Source organism: Bos taurus, chromosome 10, assembly GCF_002263795.3.
Source record: "Bos taurus isolate L1 Dominette 01449 registration number 42190680 breed Hereford chromosome 10, ARS-UCD2.0, whole genome shotgun sequence".
In the NCBI taxonomy this organism is placed as follows: Eukaryota; Metazoa; Chordata; class Mammalia; order Artiodactyla; family Bovidae; genus Bos; species Bos taurus.
In genome coordinates this window covers 61276291-61289144 of record NC_037337.1, presented here as the reverse complement: position 1 = coordinate 61289144, position 12854 = coordinate 61276291, and the positions used below count along the sequence as shown (strand labels likewise).

The window sequence follows — 12854 nt, the reverse complement described above, 5'->3', positions numbered from 1 at the left end:
ATTTAAAAACAGAACTACTATACGATCCAATGGAGAAGGCAAAGGCACCCCACTCCAGTACTCTTGCCTGGAAAATCCCATGGATGGAGGAGCCTGGTAGGCTACAGTCCATGGGGTCGCTAAGAGTCGGACATGACTGAGCGACTTCCCTTTCACTTTTCACTTTCATGCATTGGAGAAGGAAATGGCAACCCACTCCAGTGTTCTTGCCTGGAGAATCCCAGAGACAGGTGGGGGAGCCTGGTGGGCTGCCGTCTATGGGGTCATACAGAGTCAGACACGACTGCAGTGACTTAGCAGCAGCAGCATACGAGCCAATAATGCCACTTCTGGGTATTTATCCAAAGAATTCAAAACACTAACTCAAAAAGATATATGCACTGCTATGCTCATCACAGCACTATTTACATTAGCCAAGGTATAGAAACAAACTAAGTGCCCATCAATGGATGAGCAGATAAAGAAGATGTGAAAAAAAAAAAAAAAAAATATATATATATATATACATGGCTTCCCAGGTAGTGCTAGTGGTAAAGAACCCTCCTGCCAACGCAGGAGACAGATGTAAGTTCATTCCCTGGGTCAGGAAGATCCCCTGGAGGAGGGCACAGCAACCCACTCTAGTATTCTTGCCCAGAGAATCCCCACGGACAGGGGAGCCTGGTGGGCTACAGTCCATAGGGTCACAAAGAGTCAGATATGACTGAAGCAACTTAGCATGCATGTATATATATGTATACACAATGGAATATTAGCCATGAAAAAGAATTGCAACAATACGGATGGACCTTAAGAGTATTATGCTAAGTGAAATAAGTCAGACAGAGAAGGCAAATACCATGTAATTTCATTCATATGTGGAATATAAAAACCAAAATAAATAAAGCAAAACAACATGTAGATACAGAGGATATAGTAGAGGTTATCAGAGGGGAAGCAGCAGAGGTGAAACAGCTTTGTAAAGGGGTCAACTCTATGGTGAAAGATGGAAACTAAACTTTTGGTGGTGAGCACATTGTAGTGTATACAGAAGTAGAAATGTAATGTTGTACACATGAAACTTATAAACAAGTGTTATCATCATAAAATAAATTCTTCAAAAAAGAGTATCTCTCTCACGTCTCTACTCTGATTCCATATCATCAGGAAGCCTCTGATTTAACTCTTCCTATGCACATTTTTCTACAGATGAGATCACAATTTTGGTTTCCTTGGCACAATAATTTTCACTATAAATTAACAGGTTGGCATTTCATCTTTTAAAATGAGTGCACATCACATCTAAAAGAATTCTGAGCAGAATCTGAAACAGGATGAAAACCTGTGGTGAAAGGAGCAAAGACTGGCGCACACAGGGCAACTGGATTCTGCCGCTAACTCTTCTTTTGGCTCACCTGTGTGGCCGTAAAAAAGAAATCACTTCTCCAGTCCTCAGTTTCTTCATAGAGGCATTGAGCTTGATAAATTTTGAGTTCCTTCCATCTTTCAAAACTAGGGTTTTATAAAAATTAATAAATTAGGGTTTTCCATGTATTTCTGACTTCCTAAAAGAGGTGTTCACTGGTGTTTCATGTCACTGTCTGTTGGCAACATAGTGTGACTCACATAGATCATGAGGTCAGCACTTTTCCTAGGACCTGTCATTATCACCAGGAAAAAGACAGATGGCATCCTCATTAAAAATCTAAAATGCCAGTGGAGACACTCCCTAGGGAAATGGAGATCACACAGCAACTCTTTCACATTAGAAATTGTATATGCGTATGGGTGTGGAGAGGTGGAAGGAAGTTCAAGAGGGAAGGAAAGGCAAAGCAGAAGACAGAGGATGTCCAGGTGGTGTGGAAGGCAGGTGCCGAGCATGGGGTAGGAGAACCACATTCTCCCATTAGAGCTTGGAGGACACTTGACCAATAACAAGTACCGACAAACTTTTAGTAGATACATGAAACTATTTCCATGATGAGCTGTGTCACTGTGAGGGAGGGTAAGGGCTGAGTGTCCTATAAATTTATCTTCCTTGGAGGTTTTTGTTACCAATTCACCAAGGCCGCCCCTAGCCTGCTTTCCCTATAACCCTTTCAGCATTCATTATTTAACGTTCTTTGAGATCTTAATTGTCTGTGTGTGATACAGTTATTGGGCTATCTCTCAAATGTCTACTTTCAGATCAGACTTCTCATGAGAGTGCTAGTCTTACACAACTGCTCCCTACAAATTAGAACCAGTTAAATATCATTACTTTAAACATAATGTGACCCTGTTCCCAACTCACTCTATCACTAACATTGCTAATGCCATTGGAAGGCTTACATCTGAAGTTATCTTTCATTCCTCACAACTCTATCAATAATTATCCACAGCCACTATAAATAGCAATAAACACACTCAGCAGTCTACTCACTGCTCAATAAATGTTCACCCGTCTATTATTTGTATGATGATCTGAAATGATCTGCTCTGTCATCCACGACTGTTGAGGTTCTTTTCACAGAGACTCATATTCATCTGTTTTCTCTCATCTTCACATTAATCCATGTTACCAGTCCTGGTGCCTAAACTAGAGTATCCTTCTTATGGAGCTCCCAATTGCTAATTTTTCCCTGCTTCACAAATAAATTCACAGATTGGTCTTTTTGAAACCACCTTCATCAGGTTGTAGTTGATTTTTAAACCTATGAGGGTTCCTGTTTACCAGTCAGAGTGTTAAAAACTCCCTATTCGGCATTAAGAGCTTTGGTCAGCTGCTCCCTCCCCCACAAGCTACCCGAGATTTGTCTGTAATTTGCCTTATTTTACTCATATTCGTTTGAGCATCAACTATGTGCCAGCCACGCTCCCTACCACCAGCTACCCTCCAGCATTCCCTCTTTTTTCAGTTAAGCCCAGCATGATGCTCCCCTGCAGTAACCACAGTAATATCTGCCTTTGGACTTTGTTCCAATTCTTGCCCTGCCAGGAATCTCCCGCTTTCTGCCAATAAAGATCTGATAGCTCTTCCAAGATGCACATTCCCCTGAGGGTTCCCTTTTGAATGAATCCCAGACCACAACAACCTTCCCCTTTTCCTGAATTCCTTCAGCATCTCACACCAGATATATGTTGCTAAATATTGTTCTATTATTTCACCTGTATTTGTTGGTTTCCCTGATTGAAACTGTGAGCTCTAGAAGAACAGAAGCCAAATCTTTTTTTACTCAGATATGGAATAGAAAAGGGCAGATGCAAGGCCAATAAGGACCTTGATTTTGCACATGGCTCATGGACAAGGCCCCATGGCCACAGCGTAGGCAATAAAGACAAAAAAAATGTGCACCAAAGACCTAAGGCTACCTCCTAACACAAGACTAGAGATTCAGCCATGTTTGGAGAAGTGTTTGTTAAATGCTGAATTAGATTTTTAAAAACAATTCAGGTCCCTGATACACTATGTATTCCTCCAGCACAAAAATCTCTACTGAAACACAATGGCCAGTATAATTTACTGAGTCTTAATCACTAATTAGATTTGAAATTCCTGACTCTTCTTGTACAGAATGCTCAGTCCAGCAGGGACATCTCAGCTTTGTCTATGAAACTACCCTGGCAACTACCTACACTAACATGTAGCACCAGTTCATGCTCTTGAACCAAAAGTCATGTGATTTCAATACAGGCCAGATATTTGTAGGGAAACCTATAAGACCACCTCCCCTTCTCCACCCCCTCCAGCTACACAATATCTTATGTGCTTGCATGCTAAGTCTGCTTCAGTCGTGTCTGACTCTTTGGGACCCTATGCATGGACTGTAGCCCGCCAGGCTCCTCTGTCCATAGGATTCTCTAGGCAAGAACACTAGAGTGGGTTTTCAAGCTCTACTCCAGGGGGTCTTCCTTACCCAGGGATCTGAACCCGTGTCGTTTAGGTCTCCTGAATTGGTAGGTGGGTTCTTTACCACTAGCGCCACCTGGGAAGCCCCCTGATGACTTATCCAAACCTGAAACTCGGCCGGATGATGCGCAGCCCCTTTCAGAAAGCAGAGAATATGCCCCTTGCAGGAGTGCAGAGAGGGAAATACTTACCCTCACATAGTAGTTCATGCCCAGCCCCAACAGGTGCTGCACAAAGTGTCTGTCCTGTCTGTTCCGGGGGGTTGGTTCCCCAGGGCCGGGAAGTGGGCAGGCGTCAGGAGTTAAAGAGGTCGCCCTGTGCCCCAGGGGGTCCCGCTGAGGCGGAGGTGCTGGCACAGCCCTATTGAGACTGGTTTCAGGGGAAGCCGGGCTGCTGGGAGCCGGGTCCTGGCTTTCCTGGAGCTTGAGTCGAGGTACCTCTTTGGTACCCAAACAAAAGTTTTTCAGACTCAGCAAGGTGGCTGGGTTGGCCAGCTTTACGCTGGCCATGCGAGGGATCAAGGTGCACAATGGGGTGGGGCTCTCCTGGGAGGCCAAGGCAGCATCTTCAGCGGGCAGGTGAGGTGCCAGGGTGGGGTAAGGAGGCTGCGGCGAGCCCTTGCTCCCGGTCGAGACTCCCGGGCTGCCTTCGTCCAAGGACGTGATGGACTCATTCCGAAAGCGGCTGTACTTGGCCCTGTGCAGCATCCCGGGGTGCCCGAAGAGTCCTACATATAGCACGAGTCCTGCCAGGCTGTCCTGACCGCGTTCTCGCATAGCCTTGGCAGTGCTGAAACAGGATACTGTTGCATAAATCGCCTCGCCGTCTGCTAGATAAACGGAACGGGAAACAAATGCCTCAATGCCCCGTGCAACTTGCGGCAGCCACCTCTCCAACTCCGCTCTCGCGCTCGCCCGCCTCGGCTCCGGGTCCTCGAGGGTAACAGCCCAGGGGAAAACGCCTACCCAGCTGATTTCGGTCCAGTCTGTGGCCCAGCGGCAGCACCCGGTGTTCTCGCCGGGGATTCCTTGCTGGGAAAGCTTGGACCCAGCCTCGCGGCGGCGAGGATCGCTCACCTCCTACTCTTGGGCATGGAACCGGGCGGAGAACCAGCCAGCCGGTCCCGCCGCGTCGCTGGCGGTGCGGGAGCCTTGCAGAAATATTTAGCGCCCCCCACCCCCATCCTCCCTTCTGCACACAGGAACTTTCAAACCTGCTCCCTCCGGTTCCCACAGGGCGGGGCAATGTCTGGCCTATTAACCCTTTATTTGTTCTAGTGATTGTTCATTTTTTAAAAAAGGTGGGGGGGGGGGGGGAGGAGGGGAGAATGACTATATGAGCCAAAGGCCCTTCTGCCTGAGTTCGTTTCTCCTGATGGCTGCCCTCTCTTGGAAGATCTTGTCTTGCATCCCATCTGGGCCACAGGCCAGCAGTACTAGTGACAGGCGCTCCTCCGCATTATTTCTCTGACTTGTGGTCCTTCCGTGTTCCTCAGATCCCCTCCCAGCCTGCCCACCCTGGCTCGGAGCTTCCCTCCCTCCCCGACTCCTCTCAGAGCTTTCAGAAGCCTCTCTGCAACAGAAGGCTGAAATGTGCAGGATGATACGCAGCGTGTTGAAATTTTTATGAATGAACTTTGCTGAATGAATTTCTCTCTGTGTGTGCAAGCTAATAAATCTGTGAATGAAGCTGAGAATAGCTGTAATTGACTGATGGTCTCAGGGGTGCTTGGTTTTTATCCAATCAAAGGGCAGCTTGATGACTCATGCACCATAAATATACTAAACTAGTAGCCAGGAGAAATAAAGCTGGAGGAAGAGAAGGGAGAGATTTTATTCTGTGATAACAGTGAAGGGGTTAAACGGTAAAGCAATCTTTAGTATAAGTCATCAGTAAGCTGGGCAGCAGGTTAAAATGTCCATTTTCTTTTTTGCTGAGATGGCTGGGAAAGCCAAGCAAAAGAACTAAAAATTAGATCCATTGTTCCACAGATATTAGAACATATGGTACACAACTCCTGTGGGAAGCCCCATGATGCATTCTTCTTAGAAACATAGTTCTTTTTTTATTGATTGCTGGTTCCATCTCCCTCTGGTGCAACTTCCTGTACCTATCAAATGCATTCTGAAGACATGATGACAACTGCAAGAGACTTAGCACACACCAATCCAGGAAAGGAGCTGAGAAAGGGAAATGCAGGTTCTTTCTGGAATGGAGAAGAGGAAAGTGCTGAAACACTGAGAGGATGTGGAAAGCACATATCAGAAAAGAGAAGAAAATCTCAGCTGAAAGTTACATTTCTCGGTGGGCCAAGGCTCTTGCATCTGAAATTGCTCATTAACTCAAAAATTAAAACAAACCGGCTGCCCCTGGAATCAGGGACACCACCTTCACTGTTTTACTGCCCACAAGGCTGCATTAGGCTCATGTATATTTATAACTCTGATGGCCTGAACTCCTTTGAGATCCAGACACAGAATTAAATGGTTACTCCTGACCAGCTAAAAATGCATCCTCGCTGACTTCCTGCTCCCCTCCCCCGGCTCGCCCCAGAAATTCTGCACCTTTTCACATCCTGTCTGCCAAACCTGTTAGAATGGTTTTTCCTTGGGAAGGCTTTTTTGCATCTTCATAAATTTTCCCATCAGTGTTCACTGACCTCCTCTCTCTGCCATCAGACTTCCTCCTGACAAAACTGAGGGGAGTGACTAAGCCAGTTGGACTCCACATCCTTGGGGCTGAGGAGACAGACTGAGAAAAATCGTAACAGCAAACTTCCTGGGTCGTCCCAGTGCACCAGCCCCAAGCATCCAGTACCGTGAGAAGGAGGGTAGGGGAGGGAGGAGGGAGGAGGGTTCAGGATGGGGAACGTGGGTATACCTGTGGCGGATTCATTTCGATATTTGGCAAAACTAATACAATATTGTAAAGTTTAAAAATAAAATAAAATTAAAAAAGAAAAAAAAAAAAGCAAACTTCCTTTTTCTTTCCACCTCACCTCTCTTCTTCTCTCCCACGGGTTCCCTCCTTGTTGTTACAGATCCCATGCTATGCTGCCTTGAGAAAGTTACTTTACCTCTCTGTGCCTGAATGCCCTCATCTGTTAGGAACAGCTGCCTAATGGAGATGCTATAAGGGCTCACAGGATAATCCCTGTAGGGCACTTGGCACCATGCGCCACACAGTGCCTGCCTCACCAAGTATATGACTGGCAGTGTAAAGAAAGGCCATTTGAACCTGGGTTGCCTGCCCCTGAAGCTGTTATTCTTACTCCCTACAGAGTAGAGTCTACATCATCCTAGCCAACTAAAAAGAAAAATTAGCACAAAGTAGGAGAAGTTGGGGCTTCCCTGGTGGCTCAGCTGGTTAAGAATCTGCCTGCAATGCAGGAGACCTGGGTTTGATTCCTGGCTTGGGAAGAGCCCCTGGAGGAGGGATAGGCTACCCACTCCAGTATTCTTGTGCTTCCCTGGTGACTCAGACAGTAAAGAATCCACCTGCAATGTGGGAGACCTGGGTTCAATCCCTGGGTTGGGAAGATCCCCTGGAGGAGGGTATGGCAACCCACTCCAGTATTCTTGCCTGAGAATCCCCATGGACAGAGGAGCCTGATGGGCTACAGCCCATAGGGTCACAAAGAGTCAGACATGACTGAGCAGCTAAGTACAGCACAGCACAGAAATTGAGGACACCAACACGGTCCAAAGAAACTATTTCCTAACATTCACATGGGCCTGGACAAGGAAGGAACAATAGGAGCCCAGCAGGCTGATGTGAATCTTTGCTGAGGTCTTCATGCCTAGGTTCGATCCCTGGGGTCGATATCTGGGTTTGATCCCTGGGTTGGGAAGATCCCCTGGAGAAGGGAAAGGCTACCCACTCTAGTATTCTGGCCTAGAGAACGCCATGGACTGTATAGTCCATGGGGTCTCATAGAGTTGGACATGACTGAGCGACTTTCACTTCATGCCTAGAGGACAGGGTACCCCAGGGGAGTCTGCTCACCCAGGCAGGCACTGTTCTGGCCGGGGCTCAGACCAGTCCCTATTCTTCAGGAATGAGTCCCAGAAAGGGTGAGGAGGGAGGGGAACTGGGTGGGACCAGGTAAGGTAAGAAAGCAGCCATGGCCTCTGAGGACTGCTTCTCTGACCCTAAGGACCCTGGAAATCTTGGCTTTCATAGTCATCTCTGCCTGGGCCTTTTATGAGGGTGAAAGAAACCAGATCTGCAGCTGGGGAGTGGGGAATGGCCTTAGAGGCTCAGCCAGCCCAGCCAGGCAGCTTTCAGTCAAAAGGCAGAAGCTGAAAAACTGCCCCAACAACCTCAGAGCAGGTTCATTAACTGAGTAGACCTCCATTCCAGGTGGGTGGTTGGGCAAGGCAGATAACTTCCTTTTTCCCAGGATGTCAGAACATCCTCTTCAATTAGTAACAATGAAAATAATATTAATGAGACCTAAGAATTATGGAACAAAAGACAGTTTACCTTCATTCACATTCAATCATTACAACTTTTGAAGACCAGCACTATTTTCATCACCACCTTACAGATGTGGAATATAGGATCAGAGCAAGTTCAGTGACTTGGCCAAGGTCCCCTGACTGCTGAGCAATGATGCCAGGATCTGTCCAGGAGCTCTGCCTGGCTGCAGAGCCTGTGCTGCGGCCACTGTACTCCGCTGCTTCCCAGGGCACCAGAGAGCTCAAGTCTAGATCCAAGACCTGTCATCTCTGTGCTGCAGAAGACACAGTTAAGGTTCCAAGTTTAGAGTAAGCTGCTCTGATTTATTGGCTTGTACAGGCCCCACAGTGGGGCTTGTCTAGAACCAAGTGCTGACTCATTACAGCCGCATGCCTTTCCCTGCTGTGATAGCAGCCAGTGTGTGCAAGACCCTAACTCGTACTTAGTGCTCACTAATTGTCAGTTTTTGCTCCCTTCTCCTCTTTGCAGATCATGTCTATAGAATTCACACAAAATATCTCATAGGACTGCCAGGAATAAAAATATGAATAATAGATGAGAAAACAATGATTGTCATTAAACCATCAGAGTACATTAACCCCTCTCATCACCACCCTTGGAAAACAAGGTTCTGCTTAGACCACTGTGTATGCCGTCTCTGCTTTGAGACACACACAATTCACCCATTCCAAGGGTTTCTTGCTGTGAATCAGAATGTCACCTTAAGGGCCAGCCTACCCAGGCTGGGTTCCTTGGGTATAACAGGCAGTTTCAAGGAAATGCTGGGTCAGGGTGGGCCATGATAGAATCAGCCAGGTCCTGCTAGGATTTCTTAGACGAGTGAGGGAGAAGGGGCCCTGGGCAAAAACGCCTGCCCAACTTTGGAAGAGAACCCAATGTGGGAGTTGGTGTAGAGGAAGGATGTGCTAGAGAGAAGAGGAAGGTGGAAATATAGCAAGACAGAAATAACTTTGGGAGATCCTGGACCAATTGGTACCTTGGAACAAAGTGCAGCAGGTGGCATCAGAGCACTAGGACCCTTACTCCAGCCATGGATACCATGTCTGTCACAAAGCAGATGTACTCCTGAAGAGCTGTCTTTGGGCAATACCTACTCCTGAAGAATTTTCACTAAGGATGAGTCCAACAGCCAATCAGTGAGGAATGAAAAGATTGGTGAAGCTCTACTTTAGAAAAAAAATTTCCACAAGACAAAATTTATATAAAGTTCTTGGCAGAGACCAATGCCATTTTAAAGATGAGGAAGTGAGGTAGTGAAGAAGGCTTGAGTTTCCAACAGTGAGAGCCTAGCTTCAAAAAATGGAGGCAGAGTTTCCCCTAGAGGTGTCATTAACTCTGAAAACAACATCTTTTTGCCTGCTGAACCCAATATTTCCAGTTTTCCCATGGTCTTCAACCTGGGTAGGTAAACAGCTCTCTAATGGTTGCGTTTGGCCATCATTGACTCTCCTGGAACCAGGACCAGCTAGAAACAGGAGAATGTATATTCTCCTATCTGTTGAAAATGGGATAATATCTATGAAAGTGCCATGTAGAGTTAGACATCATGTAGACAAAAAGTAGATGAGTTACTTAGGGTCAGGTTCAGTTGCAAATAACACAAAATTCCTAAATAAGAGAGGCTTGAACAAAAAAATTTATTTCCCTGGAGGTAGGAAGTCCAAGGACAGTGTCAGTTCTCAGCCATCCTTAAAGTATATCTCTTTTCCTCATAGTTTAAACTGGCAGATAGAGCTCCAGCCATTTCACCTCTACTCTAGGCAGTGAAATGGATGAAAGGACAAAGAAGGCCCGTTCTCTTTAAAGAAAGTCCTGGAAGCCCAATACAATGTTTCCACTTACATCACATTACCCAGAACTTAGTCCCATGGTTGTAACTAGCTGTAAGAGAAAATGAAGTCTTCTTTATCTGAGACTGAAGAAGTCTTTTGTCTGGGTACATGGCTTCTGCACATAAAATCAAAGTCTGTTACTGGGGAAGGAGAAGATAATAGATATTGTGATAGAAAATAGTTTCTCTGCTATAGAATTTCTAGAATTTCTACCTCAGTTCAGTTGCTCAGTCGTGTCTGACTCTTTGCAACCCCATGGAATGCAGCACGCCAGGCTTCCCTGTCCATCATCAACTCCCGGAGCTTACACAAACTCATGTCCATTGAGTCAGTGATGCCATCCAACCATCTCATCCTCTATCATCCCTTTCTCCTCCCGCCTTCAATCTTTCCCAGCATCAGGGTCTTTTCAAATGAGTCTGTTCTTTGCATCAGGTGGCCCAAATATTGCAGTTTCAGCTTCAGCATCAGTCCTTCCAGTGACTGATTTCCTTTAGGATTGATTGGTTGGATCTTCTTGCAGTCCAAGAGACTCTCAAGAGTCTTCTCCAACACCACAGTTCAAAAGCATCAATTCTTCAGCGTTCAGCTTTCTTTATAGTCGAACTCTCATATCCGTACATGACTACTGGAAAAACCATAGCTTTGACTAGACCTACCCTTGTTGGCAAAGTAAGGTCTCTGCTTTTTAATATGCTGCCTAGGTTGGTCATAACTTGTCTTCCTAGGAGCAAGCATCTTTTAATTTCATGGCCGCAGTCACCATCTGCAGTGATTTTGGAGCCCAGGAAATTAAAGTCTGTCACTGTTTCCACTGTTTCCCCATCTATTTGCCATGAAGTGATGGGACCAGATGCCATGATCTTAATTTTATGAATGTTGAGTTTTAAGCCAACTTTTTCACTCTCTTCTTTCACTTTCATCAAGAGGCTCTTTAGTTGTTCGCTTTCTGCCTCTGTGTCATCTGATGTGGTGTCATCTGCATATCTGAGGTTATTGATATTTCTCCCAGCAATCTTGATTCCAGCTTGTGCTTCATCCAGCCTGGCATTTTGTATGATGTACTCTGCATATAAGTTAAATAAACAGGGTGACAATATACAGCCTTGACATACTCCTTTCCCGATTTGGAACCAGTCTGTTGTTCCATGTCCAGTTCTAACTGGTGCTTCCTGACCTGCATACAGATTTCTCAGGAGGCAGGTCAGGTGGTCTGATATTCCCATCTCTTGAAGAATTTCCCATGGTTTGTTGTGATCCACACAGTCAAAGGCTTTGGCATAGTCAATAAAGCAGAAATAGATGCTTTTCTGGAACTCTCTTGCTTTTTTGATGATCCAATGAATGTTGGCAATTTGATCTCTGGTTCCTCTGCCTTTTCTATATCCAGTTTGAACATCTGGAAGTTCACGGTTCCAGAACATCTGGAAGTTCACATGTACTGTTGAAGCCTGGCTTGGAGAGTTTTGAGCATTACTTTACTAGTGTGTGAGATGAGTGCAATTGTGCAGTAGTTTGAGCATTCTTTGGCATTGCCTTTCTTTGGGATTGGAATGAAAACTTATTCCAGTCCTGTGGCCACTGCTGAGTTTTCCAAATTTGCTGGCATATTGAGTACAACACTTTCACAGCATCATCGTTCAGGATTTTAAATAGCTCAACTGGAATTCCATCACCTCCACTAGTTTTGTTGGTAGTGATGCTTCCTAAGGCCCACTTGACTTCTCATTCCAGGATGTCTGGCTCTAGGTGAGTAATCACACCATCGTGATTATCTGGGCCATGAAGATCATTTTTGTATAGTTCTTCTGTGTATTCTTGCCACCTCTTCCTAATATCTTCTGCTTCTTTTAGGTCCATACCATTTCTGTCCTTTATTGTGCCTATCTTTGCATGACATGTTCCCTTGGTGTCTCTAATTTTCTTGAAGAGATCTCTAGTCTTTCCCATTCTATTATTTTCCTCTATTTCTTTGCATTGATCACTGACGAAGTCTTTATCTGTCCTTGCTATTCTTTGGAACTCTGCATTCAAATGGGTGTAGACTCAAGGGATTCGATCTGATAGAGTGCCTGAAGAACTATGACCGGAGGTTCATGACATTGTACAAGAGGCGGTGATCAAGACCATCCCCAAGAAAAAGGAATGCAGAAAGGTAAAATGGCTATCTGAGGAGGCCTTACAAATAGCTGAGAAAAGAAGAGAAGCTAAAGGCAAAGGAGAAAAGGGAAGATATACCCACTTGAATTTCTACCTAGATGGAATTTAAAGCTACCATAGAATTAAAATGTCTTTGGTCAATGTGGCCTATTTTCCCCTTTTTTCTGCATGAATGTGTACCATGTTGCACATATGTGCACTCACACAAAGCTTTAAAATGACTCATTTAAAAACAGGTGCTTTCAGAATAGAAACTTGTCTGTACATAGTCAAAGGGACTGGTGGAGTCTCTAGGCCTCTGAAAGGCAGCCAGGTACTTCCAGGGCCAGCAGCAGGCAGTAACAGGAGATGTACCCAGATGGCACTATAACTGGTTAATTGGGGTCAGGGATATCTTACAAGGAGTGAGTGGGTATTGGCCAGGTGGCCAGTCATCAGGAGGTGTCTGACCCAGGTGCAGGATACCAATTCTAATTGTGGATTGGCAAAAGAGAGCCAAAGACAGGGCCCTA

At 45.6% G+C, this 12854-nt stretch overlaps 1 protein-coding gene across 5 annotated transcripts in view; it reads right to left on the bottom strand.

Annotated features, from left to right (window-relative positions):
* SHC4 (SHC adaptor protein 4) overlaps positions 1 to 12854 on the bottom strand; it is a 177194-nt gene that overhangs the window by 131681 nt on the left and 32659 nt on the right. For 3 of the 5 annotated variants that reach the window (XR_009496037.1, XM_005211817.5, XM_024997566.2), the window contains exon 1: positions 4060 to 4659. Coding sequence is in view for 4 of the 5 variants with exons in the window: in XM_005211817.5 (XP_005211874.1) it covers positions 4060 to 4644 (585 nt within the window). In the remaining variant the exon portion in view is untranslated. Of the gene's footprint in view, positions 1 to 4059; positions 4698 to 12854 lie in introns of those variants that run through there. The other 2 variants (XM_059890432.1, NM_001205912.1) reach the window with 2 other exon arrangements.